Source organism: Mastigoproctus giganteus, chromosome 9 (genome assembly GCF_048544385.1).
Source record: "Mastigoproctus giganteus isolate SK-2022 chromosome 9, ASM4854438v1, whole genome shotgun sequence".
NCBI classification, from domain to species: domain Eukaryota; kingdom Metazoa; phylum Arthropoda; class Arachnida; order Uropygi; family Thelyphonidae; genus Mastigoproctus; species Mastigoproctus giganteus.
Window position 1 is genome coordinate 101,672,669 of NC_143583.1, and position 24,276 is coordinate 101,696,944.

Consider the following 24,276-nt stretch of genomic DNA (forward strand, 5'->3'; position numbering starts at 1 on the left):
CTTAGACATTAAGCCTGATATTCATAATCATTAATAAATATAGGAAACAACAATGGGGGCAGCACAGAACTCTGGGGGACTCTACTAATAACTACTGTTATGTAGAGCAGTGCCAACAATGGGGGCAGCACAGAACTCTGGGGGACTCTACTAATAACTACTGTTATGTAGAGCAGAGCACGAAGAGCAGTGCCCTATTAATAACCACTCTCTGTCTTCTCCAACTCAACTACATTCCTTTATCCATAGCAGTAACTCACCCTTAATGCCACATTATGTCAATTTCTACTGTTGTTTATGTGCAACAGTATCAAAAGCATTCTGAAGCATATAATATCCAATCAAATTGGTCAGACAAAATCACCACTTAACAAATCCATGCTATTCACTGCAGTATAACTGTAATCCTGTCTAGATGGCCCTGCATTACTTCTTTAACTAGTGACTCCATTATTTTGCCTGGTACAGAATTCAAGCTAACGGGTATGTAATTACTCATGTCACATTTGATCCACCTTTGTAGACTTGGGGTTACATTTTCACATCTCCAGTCCATAAGTACCTCTACTGAATTTAAAGGTGACCCGAAAATTATGGCTAAGGATTTGCTTACCCCCTTTGCTGCCTCCTTTAATATAATTGGATAGATCCATCTACTCCAGGTGATTTTAGTATCAACAATTTCTGTTTCACTTTGATCTCAATTACTACAAAACCACAAAACCTTTTAGCTCCCTGTTAGAGTTTGATACACTTCTGGCATCCCAATCCCTAAAGAATTCCTCACGTTTGAACAACCTGAGCAAGTTCAATAACAGTTAAACTATCGACATCAAGTCGGTAAATGTGACTCAACCCCTTCCTTCTACAGTAAACATAAGCAAACAAATCTATTCCAGAGATTTCTCATAATCTGCATCAGCCTGCCTAACATACTTTGTGACTTGATTACAGACTAGATTATATCTACTATAGTTGTCTGTATCACCTTATAATTTATACGCATCCCATGCATTTTTCATCTCTTTCACAAATATCATCAGTTTCATGTGACATCCATTTAGGTCTACGATTTGAAGACTATTTCTTAGTTGGTATAAAAAGCCTAGTCACTTCTATGATTACTTATCTGAATGCTTCCCATTTAGAATTTGCTGTTGGTAATATCATCAGTTAGTCCCACTGCACAGAATTTAAAAACTGTCTGAAACCACTGTAGTCACCCTTATGAAAGTAATAGCCTTTCCTTTTACTCTCGACTGTAGTTGACTTTAAGTAAATCTTATATCAGCACACTGTGATCACTACCACTCAGTAGGCCTTTTACTTGCAGTTTCTTAATGCACACAAAGGCTGCTGATAATCAGATCAAGAATACTGCTTCCTCTTGTTGCCTATCTAACATATTGCTGTAGAAATCAGTTTCCAATAAGTCCACAAAATTCTTGCTAGTATGTGCGAGTGAAAAGTTGAGTTTTACATAACTAGAGAATGACCAATAAAATATTGCCCCTAATCTGTGATATGCCAAAATTACAAAAACCACATAATATCCTCAGAAGAATGAAGAAAAATAGTTATATATTTTTAATTAGTTCAATTAAAAACTTTATCTGGGGACAGTGGTGAAGTTGTGGAGTGCCACATAAGAAAAGAAAACATTAAAGGAAGAAATTGTACAATAAAAACTGATATGTATTTCGTAGCCTTGGTTATCATAGTTGACTTCATTGGTGCCAATCCCTTCACCGCTTCTCGTATTCTGTCTTTTTCCTTTATTATTGTGTTCACTGTTGACACTGACAAATCTAAATTCCGCGCGATACTTGTTTCCTTATTTTCAAACATCCTTATTTTAATTTTCTGATCCAAATCGATTGCTTTCTTTTTTTTTTTTTTTTTTCTTTTTTTTTTTTGGTAGATTTACTAGTACCGCTGTCACTTATTCTCTTAGTCGGCACCATGATAATGGTCAAAATGAAATTTTATGTAAAGAATTTCACAGGGTTAAGGCAAAAACTCACTATTATCACCCCACACGAGCTCACATTTTACTAAAACACCTTTCTGGAGGTCACAACCATAAAACAATTTGCACATTCCGGGTTATTGGGCTTTTCTGTTAGTGCAATTCATTATAAAAGGGTAGTAAACTCGATCGTATTGCATTTGCAATACCGATGGCTGGAATTCTGTGGGATTTTACATTATTATGGTGAAATTGTGTCCCCTTCACTGAAATCTTCAGCCATATAAAAAAAAACCTAAATAAATGTTAAAAATCTTTTCTCTTCATTCCTGTTTTTAAGCTTGTGGTTCCAAATCCCATGTGCTGTGATCGTCTTTATTGATTGCTTATTATTATGTTTTAAATTTTACAATCTTAAAAAAGAAAAAAATAAATAACGTAAGTTCGAAGTTACGTAAGTCGGAGACTTACTAGGGTACAGTACATCCAAAAATGTTCAGCAACCTACTTAAAAAATATGGCGATAGATAAAAAACTTACCATGCACTACTCGCGTGTCCAATAACGATGCTTCCCTTTATTTTTTACAATGTCAGGTATGGTTTGGTCACCGACATTATACCGGTTCTTTAGAGATTTAACGGATGCACCGTTTTCAAACTTTTGAATAATTTCAAGTTTTTGTTTAATTGAAAGCGCAACTCATTTGCGTTTACCCATCATTTTTGCGATTTCTAAACAAAAAAAAATTTTTTTTGTTATCCCTGACATAAATGAAACAAAATTTTTCTCTTTGCGGTACAATGAAACAGAACAATCAAAGCAACACACTAAAACAAAGTAAACGTTTTTTTTTTTTTTTTTTGCGTAGGGGTTGCAAGATAATAATAATATATCCCAATGATGACTTTATAACGCCCTGCTTGTCGCTAATTTATGACTTGCAAAACATCTGTTTATACCTATTCTGGTTGGGGTGTTTTTTTTTTTTTTTTTTTTTTGGAGTCTTAAAGTGGCCAGGTTAAACCGAACCTGGTAAATCGAGTCTGCTATACTTGTTTTCTGGCTGAGATATTTTCCCTCAAAAATTGACTCAAAATTTGAAAGTCAAATTTGACCTATCTTAAGGGACAAATATCTTAATGTGGGACACCTTCAATTCTCTCGTTTTTTCCACCACTGGAAAGAGCAGAGTTTCAGCTACAAGGATCACGGTTTATTTGTTTTGTGTCTTTGCACTTAAGGCCTTAAAATTAAGCCTAAACATCAAGTAGTTTTATGTGCCATATTGTTATTTTGTGAGATCTTTTTTGTTGCAGAACACTTCCTTAACCCTGCCTAAGGTTTAGAATAATCTAGAAATAGAGTATATTCTAGAAGAATGCCCAAGAATTATAGAATATTCTATAATATCCTTGAATTAAAAAAAAAAAAAAAAAAAAAAAACTGATAAACATTCTAGAACTCTGGAATATTCTAGAATCATACAAAAAAGTATAAATAGTTGATATTTGAACCATGCTGTTATTAATGTGTTTTATCTTCATGATGAACAGTTTGTTTATTTTTTTTCCTCTATTTTTTATTGTTTGACTGTAATAAAGTTAATTAAGTTTTCATTGCTTGCAGAAATGTTCACACTTATTAGTCAGTATGAAAACCATGGAATCAGAAGATATTGCTGGAGATAAGCTGGATTCATGTACCATCAGTCATATGGATGATTCTAAATATCATGTACTATCCTATATATGCAAAACTGGGTTAAAATTATTTAAAGAATTTGAATTTGAAGTAAAACAGCTGATAGGTCAACATTGTGGATTAAAACTGGGTGAAGAAGACACAATTTGTCTACATCATGAAGCTTTGCTTTTGACAAAATGCGAATTTTTGAAACGTTCATGTTGCAATCCTTTCCAGAAGAAACATATAGTGAAAAAAAGATTACAACCAATTGTTGTAATGGCAGACTACCTGAAAGATCTAACAACGGTAGACATAAAACCAGTCCAGAAGCTGTGCCCATCATGCCGAAAAGATTCTAACAGCCGAAAAGCAGCAACAGAAACATCAACTTCATCTGGATCAGACCATGATGACAAAATGGATGTGACTGAAAGCTTGAACACAAGTTTGATGGCTATTGGTATTTCTCCTCTGAAATTTCAGCAAATGGCTAAGAGAGACTTGGCTTGGCTTCCTTTTAGCATAGCAAGGCTATGCTAGCCTTCCTTGCCTTGCCTTCCTTTTAGCATAGCAAGGCTATGCTAAAAGGAAGGCAAGTCAAGTACAAGATGTACGAGGGTGGTTCAATAAAGAATTGCCCTCACCTACTTCCACATATCGCAGAATCATGATATTTTGTGTGTAGCATCATATGTATCTCTGTACTAAAGGTGTAAAATTTCAGCCCTGTGTCTTAATTTGTTTTTCTCTTACAGAGCTGAATGTGTGATGAAGTAGCATCATGGACAAAGTTGAAGCCAAAGCTGCAATCCGGTATTTGTTCTTGAAGGGGAAATCTCCTAAAGAAATCCACGAGGAGATTACTGCTGTATATAAGGACAAAGCCCCATCCCATGGCATTGTGAAGCACTGGCATAGACAGTTTAGGTGTGGTCGGACATCGGTAGAATCTGAGCCCATTCCAAGTCGTCCCCATTCAGCCATTGATGACAGCATGATCACAAAAAGGGAGTCGTTAATCATGGAAGATCACTGGATATCTGTGCATGAATTGTCCTAGGAGGTGAAGATTAGTGTGGGCTCTGTTCAAACAGTCCTTCATGACTAACTCCATTTACGGAAATTGAGTGCAAGATGGATTCCCCAATTATTGACTAGTTTCCAGAAGACTGATCAACAACAGAAATCACAAGAGTTGTTAGCCCTGTGCCAAAAAAATGAGGAAGACTTTTTCTCTCGTCTAATCACTCAGACTGAAAGTTAGATACACCATTTCGACCCTGAAAGTAAAAAGCAGTCCATGGAATGGTGACATCATAGTTCCCACCACCTAAAAATGCAAGGGTCCAAGCGTCAGCAGGAAAGGTCTTGCTGACAGTGTTTTGGGATAAGAAAAGGCGTAATAATGACTGATTACCTGCTGAAAGGTAGAACAATTACAGGTGCCTATTATGCCAACTTACTCACAAAATTACGGGAGAAAATGAAAACATGTAGGCGTGACATGCTGTCCAAAGGGGTGAGAATGTTTCAAGATAATGCCTCAGTTCATACTTCTGAAATTGCAACAACACAAGCGGCCACTTGTGAATATGAAATACTGCCTCATCCAGTCTACTCACCCGATCTTGAACCATCAGACTTCTTGTTTCCTTTCCTCAAATTATTTCTTCGGGGGACCCACTTCCCTGACGACGAGACACTCATTTCTGCAACAGAGTCATGGTTCAAAGACCAACCTCACCACTTCTACAAAAATGGCATCCGTAGCCTCATCCATCGATGGGAAAAATATGTAAATCTGCATGGAGGCTATGTAGAGAAGGACTAAAACCTGTGCCAAGAATCAACAGGCTAGCACCTCTACAGCTAGGTCAGAGTGATTCTTTATTGAACCACCCTCATAATAGCCAGTAAAATTGCATCTATTGGTGGCTTGGATCCAAATGACATCATGGAGCCAAGTAGTAGTAGTAGTAGTAGTAGTAGTAGAAGTAGTGGCACATGATGCAAGAAAGCAAGTGTAGGAGCTTATGCAGCATCAGCCAAAAAAAAAAAAAATCGCACCATTCCCTCCAAATGCCTGTCCAGTTCCTCCTTAAATTTATTTAACCTATCAACTTCCACAACGAGAGATGGAAGTTTGTTCCAGCAATTAACCACCCGCTGGCTAAAGGCAAATTTCCGCACATCTATTCTACATCTGTCCTTTCTTAATTTGAACTTATGTCCCCGTAGGTTGGTAATGCAAGTCATCATGCAAGTTGGTAGTGCAAGTCATCAGTGTGGAAATTGCTTAGATTACAATGAGCTGCTGAAAGAATTGAAAGAAAAGTTGATGGTATCAAGTCAATGCTTCAAATATTAACACTAGCTCCAGTTAGTTGGTCCATAAAGAAAATAATGGAAGAGTTTAGTGTCTCAGAAAGAATGGTCAAGAAAGCTAGACAACAAAGCAGAAGGAATCATGGCCATACCTGGAAAAAAGCTAGGAAAAAAGCTTTCTGAGCAAGTAAAGCAAAAGGTGATGGAATATTTTGAAGATGATGAATTTAGTCGGATATGCCCTGGAAAGAAAGATTACATTTCCATTAGAAATGCAGATGGAATAAAAATGCAAATGCAAATGCAACTACTACTCAGCAACTTGAAGGAAATGTTTATAACTTATCGAGATAGAAATGGATCTGCCACTGGATTTTCTAAATTTTGTGAACTTTGACCCAAGTGGTGTGTCACAGTTGGTGCACCAAGAACACATTCTGTATGTGTATGTAAACATACTAAGGACAATGTTTTGTTTTTACAAACGAAAATTTTTTAGTTTGTGAAAACAAAACTAAATTGTTTGAAGTTTTCACGAACTAAATTTTGAAGATGATTCATGCTGCATTATAATTCAGCATGAATAATCTTCAAAAAATTTTAGTACTTTCCACAAAAAGAAAATGTACACTAGATAAAATAACTTAAACATAATCAAAGAACATACAAAACTGTGAACCAAGTACAGGCAACTCTCGGTTTACGAACAAGTTCCGTTCCAAGACATTGTTCGGTATGTGTATCTTGCATTCCTGAGCGTTTACATTAGCACGATACATTAGCAGCCATTTTAAAGCATTAAAACCATGTGCTAAACATCGAATGGTCTATACAACAGTTTTATTATAATGTATGTAGGCATTATGGTTTATCACATACGATACATAATGTAAAATAAAATAAAAATAATAAAAAAAACTAACATAATATATGCACTGTACATACATATATATTCAACTTTTATTTGTCGATATCTTCATCAAAGTTCAATATTTTCCACATAAGTGACATTAGGTGCAGATGAGGTAGATGGAAGGGTGTCTGATAATGAAGAAACAGCTGGGTTCTCCACATTTTTGTTTTTATAGAAGATTGCATAGTTAGATTTTTTTTTTTTCTTCAAAAATCTCACTGTAGCATGCTAGACAGTCATAAATGCCTCTTTTCACTTTTGCAATTCTTTCCATATTTGCATCTTCTTCTTCAATGAATGCCAACCCCTAAGAAATTGATTTAAAAGCTGCAGCCATTTTCTGCCTTGTAAATGTTCTGGGAGGCTGTGGAATGTCAGGTTCTTCTGTTACTTCAGAATTTAGATTTGTCTCTATTTCAATTATTTCATCGGTTGTTAATTTCTCAAAATGCGAGTCCAAAAGCTCTCTCACATCAGTCACATCAAGGTCAAGGTCCATTTTTATTGCCCAGTTCAACAATTTCCTGATAATTATTATAATAAATACATTTTTTAAAAGTTTATTTATTTAAATCTTACAATTATGTTCATGTTCACTATATGTTTGGCATTTCATTTTATAAAGATCTCTATCTATTGGCGACTTTAAGAAATTTTGAATGATTGGGATGTTCGCTATAGTGAATGTTGGCAAACCGAGAGTTGCCTGTATACAGCTTTTATAGCATTCTCTAGACAGTACTTGAGGCTGTCGCAGACATTCTCTCAGATATGCCAGACAATCTGTTCTTGCTACCTGGGGGTCTAAAACGCTGATGGAACTGAGGTTCGGGTGAGACTCAAGTCAAGTGGACCTAATTTCGGCAAAGTCTGGACTGTTTGTGAAAGCTAAATCCTCTGCTTGCACCTTCACGATGGTGGGACTGTTAGTAATCCTGGGTATAACCCCCATGCACAAGCACACTGTGGGTGACAACCCAGGTGTGAACCAATGTAAGCAGAGGTCAAGGTGTGGCGCCCACTTCACATGGAGGAATGCTGCCCCTCTGTGTTACCAGGCAATACTAGGTGGTAGATGTCTCTCATCAAATGGTGCAATACCACCACTTTGTTTATTGGAGACGAAGTGGTGTAAGTTCCGGTTAACCCTATCCCATCTCTTCCATCATTAAGTATGACTGACGTCTATTGAGGTTATGATGAACACCATGGCACGATCCAAACTTCCTTATATTTCAAGGGTACAACTCTAAAACGGTGTTCGCAGGCCAGCCGCTAGTTAGTACACCAGATAGAACCTATTGGTAACTCTCTAGGAGGCTTCTGGATCAGCCAGTGTATAATCTTGCTACCTCTACTCTGCCAGATAGTGACTGGAGGGAGTCCGAGTAGTGTGTATGGGGAGAACATTGTCGAGGCCACATTATGTCGAGGATCTGAGTATATTTTTTAAATTTTCTAAATTGACTGTTTATACTCCAGCACGACAACCAAGTCAGTAGAGTTTACAATAAATCGTCAATACAAATATTTATCATATTTAGCAATCACGGGCTTGAACCCTGGTCCACTCAAGGAACGTGTGCTATGCACTCTCGCTCCTGACCACTTGGCTACGTTATATTCTTACCAGGTGCACGCCATATCCAAAAATTTCATTACTTCATACAGCATGTCCCCTCAAACGCACTTTTTCTTACTATTGAATACACCATGAATTGTCAAACTAATAGAGGAAACTTATTTGCGAAAAGATCTAAATCTCCCAAACACTTCCTAGTTCATTTCACAAATATACGTGCCGGCGCCTCCATAGCCAGGTGGGCAGGAGAAGCAGTGCATAGCACACGCTTCTTGATTAGACCGGGGTTCGAGCCTGTGAGTCACCAAATACAGAGGATGCGGAAAGGTCAGGGAATGACCACCGCATATCCCCAGAGCAATATGGCCTTAGTTGCTAATGCTCCTAAACAACAATGACAAATATACGTGGTCTTGGTTCTAATCTCAATGCTGTCCATTTCCACTTAGAGTCTGCCAAAACCCATACATTTTTTCTGACAGAATATCAGTTATTGGTTGATTCAACCACTGCTCATCTCATTTGCCCAATTATTCGCTGTATGATTCTTTTCACCTCAAAGATGGTACTTGTGCATACGTTCATTCCAATATTCCCTGTCAAAGAATTGGTAATTTGGAATCTCCAGAGACGATCAGATTGGAATCCGATCTTCTCTGGCTTAAAATCTCTCTATCTCATTCTATCAAATTCATCTGTTGTCTCTACCTTTCTCCCAACTCCACTAATCACTTGAAACTTTTTGACTTCCTCTCTTTGCAACTTTACTTTCTCCAGTCCAGCTTTCCTAACAGTGAGGTAATTTTCCTTGGTGATTTTAATGTTCAGAACTCCAGCTGGCTTCCTTTTCATAGTCACACAGACACAGCTGGTCGAGATGCTGAGACTTTTGCAATTACTGATGACTTCACACAGATTGTTAATTTACCTACCAGAATATCTGACAATCCTAACCATACAGCCAATATGCTTGATCCTTTTCTCACAAACAACCCTTCTAAGTACATGGTAAAATTAAGTAGTCATTTAGGCACCTTAAATCACAACTTGGTGATTGTCTCTTCTCCAATGGAGCCTTTATCTCATGGATATTCCCAACCTCGTGTTGTTTGGCATTAAAAGAATGCAAAATGGGATGACTTGCAAGATTTCTTTTCTTCTTTTCCTTGGTCGGATTACTGTTTCAAAACTTCTGATATCAACATTTGCTCAGATCGTGTCAGTGAAATTATTATTGTAGGAATGGAATCCTTTATTCCACACTCCACCTTAAAATCTTGTCCTTTATCTAAACCTTGGTTTTCCAATAAATGTGCTAAGGCTGTTCAAGAGAAGAATGTTGCATATCATAATTGGCTTGTTTCCAATTCTTCAGTTTCATTTTCTGCCTACACAAGAGCTCGCAACAATTATAAAACAATTATTAATCAGTCCAAACTAGATTTTGAACAGGCTAAGAGTAGAAAACTTGCTTCTTGCCCTAATGGTAGCTGAGCATTCTGATCTCTTGCCAAAGCTATTGGCCGTTCCCACCTCTGTCAAAACCAGATGGTTCTATTGTCACTTCAGCCAATGACAAAGCTGACCTGCTAGCATCCCATTTTCTCTCCAACTCATGTATTAATGATCTTGGTAAAACACCTCCCACCATTGCCAACACGCTCCATTCAATGCCTCCTGTGGCTTTCCGTCAAAAGGATTTTGACGAATCTTGATGGGAAGAAAGCTCCAGGTCCCAATGGTATTTCTCCACTTGTTCTCAAAACCTGCACTCCTGAAAATTTGCTCACATCCAACCAGTTCCTAAAAAGGGTGACAAATCCCTCCCATCCAATTATTGTCCCATTGCAATTACTTCTACTCTTTCTAAAGTAATGGAGAAATCAATTAACTGCCAACTGTTAAACTACCTAGAAACCTTCCGTCTGATCAACAATCGCCAGTATGGATTCCATCAGTGTCGATCCACTGGTTATATTCTGGCTTATGTTACCCATTTATGGACAAATTCAATGGAAAAAGTTTGGTGAAACGTAAGCAGTTGCTCTTGACATCTCAAAGACTTTTGATTGTGTTTGACATAAAGGTCTTCTAAACAAGCTGCCATCTCATGGTTTGCCAACTGTTTTTCATAATTGATTATCCAGTTTTCTCTCTCACCACTCACTGAGGGTGATGGTAGATGGCTTTGTCTTCTAACTTCTCCAGTAATGCCGGTGTCCTTTAAGGTTCAGTTCTTTCCCCCACTCTTTTCCTCTTGTATATTAATGACCTAATTAATTAACTTTTAATTAACTTGTACTGATATTATAAGCAGTCATATTATGAAAACTATGTATGCTAGGAAGAAACCAAGAACATATTTGAAATCAATGCACAAAACTGGTTTAGAAAAGTGTATTTCCATCTTTGATGGGGCAAAAAAAAGTCTAATTCTGTTGACTAAAGTTATTCGAACACAACTGAAAAGTAACTTTAACAGGGAATAAGTAGAGATAAAGTCATATGAGAAATAAAAAAGCAAAATTAAATAACAAGGAAGAAATAATAACAATGATAATGGTTATCAAGTTTCATCAATTAGATAAACAGTTATCTTCTACTAAAGGCTCTGTATTTAGCAATGAAAATTATTTCCTGCAATAAGCATTAAAACAATCTGCTAAAACAAAGATTGGATCCAAAATGTATACTCACAGTCATCTAAATCTAAGAGCAAATCAAGGGATTTTTCTTTTCTATTATGCACATTTTGATTTGATTTCCTTTGAAGCTGCTGCAAATATTATTATATTACTAAAATTAATGCAATACACCAAAAATGAAACGTTGTTTTAAAGATTATTCTTATTCACTTAATTAATCGTATTCAATTAATGCCAACATAATGTATGGAATTATAGTGCCGCTAAAATTCTATTTCTAAAAAAATATGGGACCATCATATTTCATTATGAAAAATAATTTGATATTTAATATAAAGGGTTTGAAACCAAATTTCAAACATAAAATATAAACCTGAATCTGTTAGTTTCATTTCCAAAATGGAGTTGTTGTTTTTTTTTTTTTTGTTTTTAAATATGCTAGGAAAAACCAAGAACATATCTAAAAGAAATTAAAAAAAAACTTTTTTTAAAAAATCCAGTCATAATAAATACAAACATGCCTCTTTAGACTTCCATTTTCTAGTCTAAAACACTGTTAAACACACAAAATTTCAAATATCTGCATGTATATATATTTCTTCTAATTATGTTTATATTTTTTTTTTAATTAAAAAACATGTATATACATGTACTATTAGTTGCCTCTAGTTTCAGGCTTATTTCGAAATTTATTTCAAATTTTGTATGCTGTAAAGTGTGTGGAATTTTAAAATTATGCACCGTGTTACTGAGTTGTAGATATCTTGAGTGAATATCATATTTCATGTTCTCATCTTTCTTATGCAAAAACAATAACAAATCTTTCAACACCAACTCATGTAAGACTGCAGATATTTACAGAACTAGTGGGAGAGGAAAAGCAAGTAAGCTTGAACTGTAAACAAATTCTACAGTGTGAAATTCAAAACTATGTAGAATTGGCAGTGCTTTGCTGCTCTCTGACTTTTTAAATAGTTACAAAGGGCTGGCAAGGAACCTGGAAGGTTCTCAAGCTCAGTTACTAACTGATTTTTTATGGTTTTCTTAGGAAAACCATAAAAAATCACTTTTAAAACCATGCAAAGTAAAAATTTGCTTATATTTAAAAAGGCATCCTCTATGACAGTATAGTGGTTTCACCAATTTTCACTCATTTGGAGAGGTTTAGGTTTGAATTCTGTTGGCAAATGGTGGAATTTCTAAAATTCTCTTCAACTGAACCTGTAGTTAGCTGATAGATGCTGAAGTGCAACACTTTAGGGAGGGTTCTGCTAAGTGGAACCTTTTTTCATTGCTTGATTGCTTTTGGGAGGGGGATTTGTAACTTTTAATTTTAAATTTGTAACTTTTAATTAACTACTAAATTTAGTAGGGTAGTTACTATTTGTGACTCTATAATTAAGTTGGTGAATTTGTTCATTATGTGGCCTTTGAAATTGCTTGAAAAACAAAAACAAAGTCAGCTTCTGCTACCACTGTTTTGTATCAATATAAGAACAAACAAAATTCTGCTGCCATCATTATAGTATTGATATAGGCCCTACATGGAGGTTTTTACAGTTTTGTAGCAGTGTAATCAGTATCAAAAGTGTTTTGTTAACACTATAAATTTATGGCAACAGAAACGTTTTATAATGTAACTCTATCACATATCACGTAACATAATCTAAATTAGCATAGTTTGTACTGCCATCAAATAAATGGGATTAGTGGAGTGCAATATTTTTTGATCTCTTAGTTTTGTGAGTAGTTTTTAAATTAAATTTAGAATAAAATCATGCCTCAGACTAGAGCAGCAGAGCAAAGAGCTCAAAGTAGTAGGAATGCTTTGGTTTGGGTGAGAAATTTTGAAGGTAGTTCTTCCCTGCAATAAGGATTATGCTATGTGTGTTACTTGTGCCTTCTGGCAAAGCTACCTTTAGCAGGACATGATACAGCCATAGGGATGCCTTTGTATGTGTTCATTACAAAGAGCATGAGCAGATTAAGTGCAAATTCAGCATTCTGATGGGATTATGAGGGCCTGAAAAATAGGGTTGATGCCATCAGATGAAAAGAGAGGGACCATCAATCAGCCCACACCAATGTTTGAATGGCATCCTCTGCAGCAGAGATCCACACAGGAAGCAGCTACAGTTTATGGCCCAATTGTTGGGGAAACAAGAAACATTGTGCAAAAATGACAGATGGAACAGTACCAGAGTATCTGCCATGGGGCTAAAGTTGTTCACATTGTAGAGTGGCTAGCATCTTTTAAGGGCACAAAAGGTGATGATGTATACATTGGTACTAATAATATTAAGGGTAAGAGATCTGAGGAGTTAATTAACAAGTAGAGAGCAATGTTGAGAAAAATGCCATGAGTTACGATTAAAATTGAAAGTGTCTGCATTTCTGCCCAGACACGATATGAGGGAGTACATGATGAGAGCCTTCTCAATCAATTTGGCTGTGGAGAGATTCTGCAAGGGTACAATTCTGCTCATGGGGTACAATTCCTCAGCATGGTGCGTGCTTGTTAACAGGAGAGACTGTTTCTACAGGGATAGGATATACTTAAATAGAAGAGGTGATTTTATGTGCTTATTAACTAAGAAGCACATAAAATCAAAGGCAGTGCATCCAGTGAACAAGAGTAGCCAGTGCAATACTGAATCAGCCTGATGTGATATAAGCAGTGGGAAAACAAAAATGAGAGTATAGGTGTGTTATAGGCCAAATGATTGCAACAGATATAACAAACAGCTGTACAGACACAAGGGGTGGACCAGTAAATCTGCATGTCTTATGATGAGTGACTTTAACTTTCTAGGTGTTTACTGGACCCTGTGGGTTTGTAAATCACACTATAGCAAGACTTTTGTGGGTTTACTGGATGACCATTCCCTTCATGCATTAAGAATCTGCAGATGGCTCACTAAGTGGCAGTGATTACAGTTTATTATGTGATATTAACCTAAACATGTAACTACTGTCAAGGGCAAAGGAAGGGTTTTTGCTTTTGTGTATCTCTTAGTGGATACTTGAAGAGTATCCACTAAGAGATGCTCTTCAAGGCTTAGACTTAAATGGATGTCAGATGAACTGATGAGACTCATGGCAGAGAAAAAATATGCACTGGATGTATATAAATTATCAGGATGCAGAAGCCAACAGTAGATATATACTAATCTAAATATAAACAGACTATTTTTTCTACTGACTATAAGTATATATATATATATAAAAGTTTGTATTAATATATTCAATAAAGTGTACATAAATGGATGTGAAAGTTGCACAAGTGCCAGTAATAAGAACGGTGAGGATAGTTGAAAAAGAAGTGCAGAGAGTAGAGATATGAGAAAGAATGTTAATATCCTAAAAGTTATGATGCATTAAGAAAATTATAGGCTAAATTACTAAGCCAATAGAATGTATTATATATATGTATACAGTAAACCCTCGATATAAGGGACTAATAGTGAAGAAGGGGTGTCCGTTAATGCCAAAAGTCCATTAAATCGCATGTAACCTGGAGGGGGGGGAGCATTTTTTATTGTTCTTAATGTAAAAAAAAAAAAAAAAAGCAACTTTAATACAATATACAGTACTGTACAATATAAAATCATGTTTCAATTTGGCCTCTGATTTACGGATATCAGAAACAGTTTGTTTTTTTATGCCGTAAATTCACAAATTTGTGCTACTGAGACAACTTGTTCTAATTTCTCAATTAGCTCTAATTTCTGCATCACATTTAAGTTCATACACTTTCTTTTAACTCCTCTATCACTTGATGCCATTTTAAAATGTAAGCATTGCAAAATTATTTAATAAATAAAGTCACAATTCAGAAATCACAGAAACACTGTATACAATCTGACTGCACGATAGCTTGAGGCAGACTGAAACCTAAACAAAGCGAGTCGGTAGACCTGCAGTTTAGCGTCACGTTCAGCTGACAAGTCACCGCCTGCTCTTATCTGTTATCTGGGAAAACAGCTATTTGAAGACGTTTTCAGAAAAAATAAAAAACTATTTCCTGAATTTGATTATAAAAATAAAAGTAGGTAATTATCAAAACAATAATGGAAATATGTAATTATTATTAATTAAAAATTAATAATAACACTAAAGTTTTGTATAACCTAAAAAAAAAATAATATCGTCGACATGGGATCAACTGATGATGTTACCAACAGCAAATTCAAAATGGGAAGCATTCAAAGAATTAATCTTGGAAGCTACTAGGCCAGTGGTTTTCGACCTTTTTTTAATAACAGCACTCCTAAGTAATTTATTTTATTTTGTGGCACCCCTACTTAATATTCTGCCTGTTAGATCCGATGTGTGTGTGTGTGTGTGTGTGTGTGTACTCGTATATATCTAATATTAAAAAAATATATATGTTATATGATAGTTATTACAATAATATAGTTATAAAGATTACATTTAATAATACAATATATATACAGTATATAATAATTTTATTCTTTATATAGAGGTACTAAGTAAACATATAAATTTAAAAAAAAAAATTAATTTTAAGTAACTTAAACCCAAATTACATGGCACCCCTGGATGTTGTTGCGGCACCTAAGGTGCCATGGCACCCCGGTTGAAAACCACTGTACTAGGCTTTACATACCAACTAAGAAATATTGTTCAAGGTTTAGGCCTAAATGGATGTCAGATGAACTAATGAGACATGTGGCAGAGAAGAAAAATGCATGGGATACATATAAATTAATGGGTGACATGGAAGCCTATGATAGATATAAGCTGGTCTGTAACCAAGTTACAAAGGAGGTTAGGCAGGCAAAGGCAGATTATGAGAAATCTTTGGCAAAGGATGCAAAGAAAAACACAATGTTCTTTACGTATGTAAACTCTAGAAGGAAGAGGATGAATCAGATTGGTCCACTGGATATCGATGGTTGAACTGTTGATGATCCTGCTCAGGTGGCTAACAAACTAAATGAGTATTTTGCATCTATATTCACACATGAGGAGTTATTCGGAGAGAGGGAATGCCAGAGGTGAACTAAACTCTGGCAGTGAGCTAGATGATTTTGTAATAACTGAGAGGAAAGTGGAGGAGAAATTGTTGAAGATAAACATAAAAAAGGAACCTGGGATGGAAGGGATCTATCCAGTTATATTAAAGGAGGCAGCAAAGTAAGTAAGCAAACAATTAGCCATAATTATGAGAGCTTCTTCGGAATGATCGAAAGAAAATAATTGCAACAGAAATCATGTATAGCTATTACTTATAATAATAGCTAAGTAATAATAATAATAACTATACATGATTTCCGATGCAATTATTTTCTTCGGAATGATTACTTTTGTCTCTTTACTCACTAAGTTTCTACTGTTAAGTTTTTACTTTTCTCATTTATCCATTGGATTAGTTTTAATAATCATTAATGAAATTACTTATAATTCACTACCCATGTTTAGTCTTTATTGACTTCTACTGATTTGTTTTAAGGCTGGGTTTATGTTATATGTAGAATTTGAATAATTCCTTTAGGTCTTGGATTTTTCAAACGTGTTCGCATATTATACCTTTGAAAATCCATCTCTGAATTTTCTAATGAAATTGTATAGCTGCCTTCAAATTTTAGTGAAACTTTGGTCTTTACTGCTAATCTTTGAACAAATCACTTTATACAATCTCCTAACTACACCACTATTAGGTATAAAGACATCCAATTATTTGATTCCTTGGAATTACTTCATGATCTTCCATCTTAAGATTGAATTGTTTCATGTCCATAGACTTGTTTCCTGTTCTTTCATAATTGGATTCTTAACTGAACAGCCAGAGCCACCACCAATGGATATAAAGTCAACTAGTCCTTTATCCTTGGATTTATTTACTATTTTTTCAACAGTGAATTCCCACCTGATACTACCTGTGGATTCAACTAATTTCATATACATGAAATTATTTCCTATTCTTTCATACTATACTTTTGAAAATCCACCTCTGAAATTTCTACTAAAATTGTATAGCTGCCATCGGATTTTAGTGACTTGACTTTTACCACTAATCTTTATTAAAAAATTACTTTCTACAGTCTCCTAATTACACCACTATTAAGTCTATAGACATCCATTTATTTGTTTCCTTGGAATTATTTCATATACAAGGACTTATTTCCTGTTCTTTTATATTTGGATTCTTAACTACACCACCATTGGATCTAAAGTCACCATGTTACTTATATCCATGGAATTATATCACATTCTTTCATCTATGGATTTAAATTAGTTCTTTATCATTGGATGTATTTTCTCTTGCTAAAGAAAAAATACATCCAATGACAAAGAAAATTAGATTCTTTCAAAATTGGATTCTTACTATACCTTTTTGGACTACAGATTATAATTATTAATTTTCTCTATCTCAACATGTTTCACGATTCTTGCTTTCTATACGCTGATATACTTATGATCATTTCCTTATATAAAACTATTCAGCTTAGTACAACGTAGTCTCATCATTTGGTCTACCGTATATAAATCTGATCTTCATTCTTTTTACCACCGCCTTGTTCAACACTTTTTATTTATCTATGAAGGGTAGTGTGTTTATTTTTGTAATTTTGTATGACTATCACGGTAAAGTCCTACTATTCCAACCACATTTCTTTTTCCAACACTAATTTTAAATTATCTCCATACACTTGTGGTCTAAATACGACAATAGAGGTCACTATTTCCCCACCGTTTTGCATTTCTTCGCAACTTACTGTTAAGTCCATTACGGTGTTATAAATTGTTTCATTATGTATATATACTGCTAATGTGGTTGAAGTTTGCATGCAATCATCTACTCTACTGAATATGCGCACTTCATCTTCCCACCCTTTTCCTTCTACTATGTATATTTTTCCCGCCTGCTTATTTTTGCTATGCATTTCTTGAAAACTCCAGATATCGTTCACTTCTTATTATACTTTCGGTATCATTACAGATTCATTTCTCGGCTTGTTTCAACCTACATAATTTTTTTTCTCACAATACAAGCATTTGGTATTAGCTCCCTTTTATACTAACACTTACATCAGCCAGAGCCTTTACTGTAAGGTTGGGCTTCACAACCCCAGCAAGCTCAGTGTTATTTAATAATTTTTATTTTTGCTTTTATCTTTCTGCTGTCTATTTCTACCATTCTTCCCATTTGTAAAACAGTTAGTGTATATGAGGGTGATACAAACGTTCCTACTATCCTACCTCTATTGCTATTTTTCATCTTTATTTATCTAAAATACTCCTTTTTCCCTTCCCCATCCTAGATTTAATACCTCACCCTATACCATGTGCTTGTTCCAAATTTTTTTTATTGAACCACTGAATTCCAATCTACACAAAATTCCAATTATATCCTTGAAATCCTACACTAAATTCTACATATTTATATTAACCATATTTATTTTAACTTGATCCTTATTTTTACTTTAATAAATTACACTGTGTTGGGACTACCTTGTCCATACAGTATTAGAAAGTGCTAATTTTATTTTCATTGCTTTTTGGCCACTCACTTTTCTTCTACTATTGTGGACAAGTATAGAAACGCAGTTCCTGATACATGGTCAGGTGTAGTCCCCTCATGCCTGTATACCTGATCGTGTATCAATATTTTTTGCAGCTGACATCAGATCAGGCACTTCTGCCTTATATTCAACCATTACCTAAATACGTTTCCCTCCATATCTGATGACAGCTGTACCACTTTCTATTTTTATTTCTATCTTTATTTTTGTTTTATTGGTATTTTGCCATACTAATTTTTCTTTACAGTTCTCCAATCTTCTATTGGCTTAGTAATTTAGCCCATAATTTTCTTAATTCATCATAACTTTTAGGATATTAACATTCTTTCACCTTTCACATATATCTACTACATTTCTTTTTCAACTATCCCCACCCTTCTAGTTACTGGCACTTTGTGTAACTTTCACATCCATTTATGCATACTTTATTCAATATATTAATACAAACTTATATATAAATATATATATATATATATAATCCAATTAATCCAAAAGTTAAATAGGCAGAAATTAATAAAAATATATATTAAAAATAAATAAAAATAGTAGGAAAGCTAACATCATGGCATTAATTATGGCATTAAGAGCAAGTTTATATATATAAGGGCATATGTATCAGTCATTTTGGATTTTTAACTAAAAAAAAATTATTCCTGCATTCCAGTTTAATAAATGCATGCATGCATGTATGTCTATTTGCCTAAGTAATGTTTTTTTTATATAAAAATTCTAAATGTTAGATAAATTCTTAGTAGAACTAAGTGAAAATATTCTTTCATCCCATTTATATAAGAAGTCATCATCTATGCTGGCCAAAACACATTCAAGGAAGTAATCTTGGAAACTACTAGGCTTTTTATTCCAACTAAGAAATACTGCTCAAGGTTTAGGCCCAAATGGATGTCAGATGAACTAATGAGACTGGTAGCAGAGAAGAAAAATGCATGGGATGCATATAAATTATCAGGTGACACAGAAGCCTATGGAAGATATAAGGTAGTCTGTAATCAAGTCTGAAAGGAGGTTAGGCAAGTGAAGGCAGATGATGAGAAATCTTTGGCAAAGAAAAACAGCAAAGATTTCTTTACTTATATAAACTATAAAAGAAAGGGAATGAATCAGATTAGTCAACTTCAGATATCAATGGTTTGACTGCAGATGATTATTCTCAGATAGCCGCCAAATTAAATGAGTATTTTGCATCTACATTCACACATGAGGAATTATTGAAAGAGGAGAGGGCCAGATGTTCATCAAACTCTAACAGTGAATTAAATTAGTTTGTAATAACTGAGAGCAAACTGGAGGAGAAGTTGTTGAAGTTAAACATAAGAAAGGCACCTGGGATGGTTGAGATCTATCCAATTATATTAAAGGAGGTGGCAAAGGAAGTAAGCAAACCCTTAGCCATAATTATGAGAGCATCCTTGGACATGGGTGAAGTCCCCTTGGACTGGAGATGTGCAAATGTGCAAAAAATGCATCTCCAATTCACAAAAGGGGATCAAAGTGTGACATGAGTAATTACAGACCTGTTAAAATTTGACTTCTGTTTTAATGCAGTCACTGGCTAAAGAAGCACTGCAGTAATAATTCAGATACAGCTTGAGTTTGTTAAGGGGAAGTCTTGTCTGACCAATTTAATTGGATACTATGATGTGGTCACAAAGGAGCTGGATGCAAAAAATAATTCTGACATCAATCATACACTTGGATTTCAGGAAAGCTATTGATACTGTTGCACATGGAAGACTACTCTCCAAATTGGAGCAGTATGGCATTAAGGGCAAGTTGCTACAATGGATAAAGGGATGATTGAGTGGGAGATGACAGAGAGTGGTAATCAATGTACACAACTCTTTGTGGACTAATGTTATTAATCGTGTCCCCCAGGGTTCAGTGTTGGGCCCATTGTTGTCTTGTATACAGTCGAACTTGGTTATAATGAGCACGGAAATAACGAGATCAAGGCTGTAACGAGCAAAAAGCCATAATGATTTTAATTTATGCATATTCTCATACAATTGCTCACTGTTATAACAAGCGTACTACATGGATATACCATACAAATTTTGATAAATATGCAAACCCTCTTAATTGCTCAGGTAGTCAAAAAAAAAATCCAATTCTTGGAACAGATAAAAATGAAAAGGGCGACAGCTTTTATTACCACCTGCACCGCATCGCATTAGCGGCCAGTTTTTGGCCTTGTCCTTTCGGGGATGGGGGCTTTACAATAGTGCACTGGCATTCCTCTTGTCACATAATCCTATTTACAGATTGCCTTGTATTCACTGAATGATAAATTTATTTCGGGACTTCTAAGAGCTTTGTATGCAGATCACTTTACTGTTATTTTAAATAAAATCAGTTAGAAATGAACCCTTCCTTCGGAAACATATCTACTAACAAAAGAAAGTGTCTCTCGATTCGAGTAAAAATCGAAATTATTCGTGAGTTAGAATGGGGTGCAAAAAATTTTGAAATGTGTAAAAAGTTTTTTTATCCTCTTCAACAGTAATGACATTGTGGAAGAATAAACATGCTTACATATCGGCACTGAAAAATAACATAACCGAAAAAAAAAAAATAAATAAATAAAAATTTAGAAAGTGCGAGATTACAAACACCAAGGAAACATTGTTTTAACGGTTCACCACACAAAAAAATGTTAGATTTTCAATAGACGGTCTGATCTTGAAGGCTGAAGTGCAAAAATTTGCTAAACAATTTGGATGCTACGATTCTGTATATAACAATGGTTGGCTGGATCAATTTAAAAACTGAATACAAGCATATTAATACAAATAATATGTAGGTATATACTAATATTGTATTATTTTTTCTCTCTAATATTTCTTTTGTTTTCTGAATCTATCTTTTTATCAAGTTATTGAGAATTAAAAAAAAATAGGAGGTAGATTTAACTCATCACTGATATAGTGACTAACGGTTATAATGAGGAAATTTTATTGGTCCCTTAATGCTCATTATAACCAAGTTCGATTGTATTTATCAATGATATTGATGAAGGTATATCAAGCTTAATGTCAAAGTTTGCTGATGATACAAAAGTTGGCAGGGTTGTTAATAACAATAATGACAGTATGCTCCTGCAACATAATCTGGAAAAGTTGGGCAGATGGGCTGAGAAGTGGCAACTGAAGTTTAATGTTGACAAATGCAAATTTTTTTTTTTTTTTTTTTTTTGATTTGGTAGTTGTTGGCGCATCGGCTTCTGTGGCCATATTGCACCTCCCAAGGTTTTTTCAGTACTTTGATCCAAGCCCGAGGCGGGAATCGAACCCGCGACCTTTGGGTTGCCGGGCAGGTACTTTACCCACTCGGCTAGCCCGGTCGGCCAGACAAATGCAAAGTCCTGCATATGAGTAGCAGTAACCCTAGCATAACATACCAACTGGGTGGTGTTACACTCAGGGTAGTGGAGAATAAAAGATATTCCTGGAGGTAACTGTGCAGTCAGATATGAAGTTTTCTGAGCACTGCCAACAGGCTGTCAGAGTAGGTCACGGGGTTTTGTCAATGATATACAGAAAATTTGCAAGCAGGGATAAGAGATGATTATTCCCTTGTATAACGCAATGGTCAGGACACACCTTAAGCACTGCATACAGGACTTGAAGCTTCATTTTAGGAAAGATGTAGAGTCACTAAAATGAGTACAGAAAAAGGCAACAAGGCTGGTGAGGGGAACAAAGGGATGCTCTTATGAAGAAAGGCTTAAGTTCTGCAAATTGCAGCCCCTGGAAACTACACACATGCGAGGCAATCTGATTGAGGTGTATAAGGCCTTGAATGGATTGAGCAGGCTCAATGCTGATAGGATTCTTCCTCTTTCTCAGATTACAAACCTGAGGAGGGAATAAACTGAAATTGAGGAAAGACAGTTGCAAATAGATGTGAGGAAATTTGCCTTTAGCCAGTGGGTAGTTGATTGCTGGAACAAACTTCCATCTGTTGTGGAAGTTGATAGCTTAAATAAATCCAAGGCACAACTAGACAAGCATTTGAAATGAATGGATGGGAAGGGTTTTTTTTTTTATACTGTATAAGCTTGCTTTCTTGCATCGTATACCTCTACTAATGCTAAAGCAATTAGAAGGATATGCAATTTACTGTATCATTAGCCATTGTGGCCACAACAACTGATCCTTAAATTTTCTAATACAAGACTAGAACATGCAAATATTTCATTAAATACTCCCATTGATATCGCAGTGAAGGATCGGAAATGTCACCTCAGATGGATTTTCATGCGTGCCACTTGGGAGCCACTGGGTAACTGGATGTGGAACAGTCACAAAGTTACAGAATGGGTTGGTGTTTCACAAAGTTGCATCAGCAAATGATGAGATGATACCATCATCAGTTCTAAGGAAACCAAATCTTTCAATATCCAAGTTAGGATCTTAAACCATCAGCAATGATGAGATGACACTATTTCTCTCTCTCCCCTCCCCCCCTCCCCAATCAACACGAATACTATTCAGTTACTCAGATGCTTTGTAGCAGCAAAAAGAACACAGAAGTCAACCAAAACTACCTGGGTGTCTGTCTACACCAGTAGTTTTCACCTTTTCTTTTTAATAACGGCATCCTTAAGTAATTTATTTTATTTTGTGGCATCCCTACTCAATTTTCTGCCTGTTAGGTAGGTGTGTGTGTGTGTGTGTGTGTGTGTGTGTGTGTGTGTGTGTGTGTGTGTGTGTGTGTGTGTGTGTGTGTGTGTGTGTGTGTGTGTGTTACTCTGTGCCAGAAGAATGTGGACACTCAAACAGTAATTGGACTGAAAAGAAATAGTGCCATGTGCTATTTGCAGGTAAGTCCAGGTACAGCCTGTAGTTGAATTCTTGTTACATCCTATCCTAGTGCAGAATGAAAGAGGAACCCAAAACAACCTTTTGTGCACATTAAATCTGCACTGCTGGTAAGGAGGTGGCATCAGTCTGTGTTCATACAAACTTCCACATCACCAGGAATGAGACCCCAACTGTAAGCAGGTACAGAGATGAGCTTCTAAAACCTATGGTCCTTCCCTATGCTAGTAACTTCAGGTGAAGAATTTGTTCTAACAAACAACAACACTAAACTCCATATGGCACATCTAGTCAATGATACAATGCAAGATAAGAGCTGGCCAGCCAACTCCCCCAACTTGAATCCTATTAAGCACATTCAGGTCACCCTAGGAAAACATACTACAGTTTTTCCAAACTGATCAGTGATATTTCATCATCTGGGGATGGTATTTACACAAGAGTGGTGACTGATTCTGAAACAATTCATCCATACCTTGATTTTAATGCACTGCAGGAGTGAAACATGTCTGCCAGCTGCTGGAGCAAATATGCCATACTAAAATCATTGTCCATTCATATGCCATACAAAATAGTGATAAAAAGCTGTTTGTTTGTTTGTTTGTTATTTGGATTTTAGGAGCATTAGCAACTAAGGCCATATTGCTCCGGGAATATGCGGTGGTCATTTGGTGGTAACGGGCTTGAACCCCGGTCTAATCAAGAAGCGTGTGCTACGCACTGCTTCTCCTTCCCACTTGGCTACGGAGGTGCCCCAGATAAAGA

General features: G+C 35.6%; 1 protein-coding gene across 3 annotated transcripts in view; it reads right to left on the reverse strand.

Annotated features, from left to right (window-relative positions):
* Positions 1 to 24,276, reverse strand: part of rb (adaptor related protein complex 3 subunit ruby) — a 445,832-nt gene that overhangs the window by 110,252 nt on the left and 311,304 nt on the right. For 2 of the 3 annotated variants that reach the window (XM_090381954.1, XM_090381953.1), the window contains exon 19: positions 11,176 to 11,254. In XM_090381954.1, coding sequence (XP_090238080.1) covers positions 11,176 to 11,254 — 79 coding nt within the window. The remainder of the gene's footprint in view (positions 1 to 11,175; positions 11,255 to 24,276) is intronic. The other variant, XM_090381955.1, reaches the window with a different exon arrangement.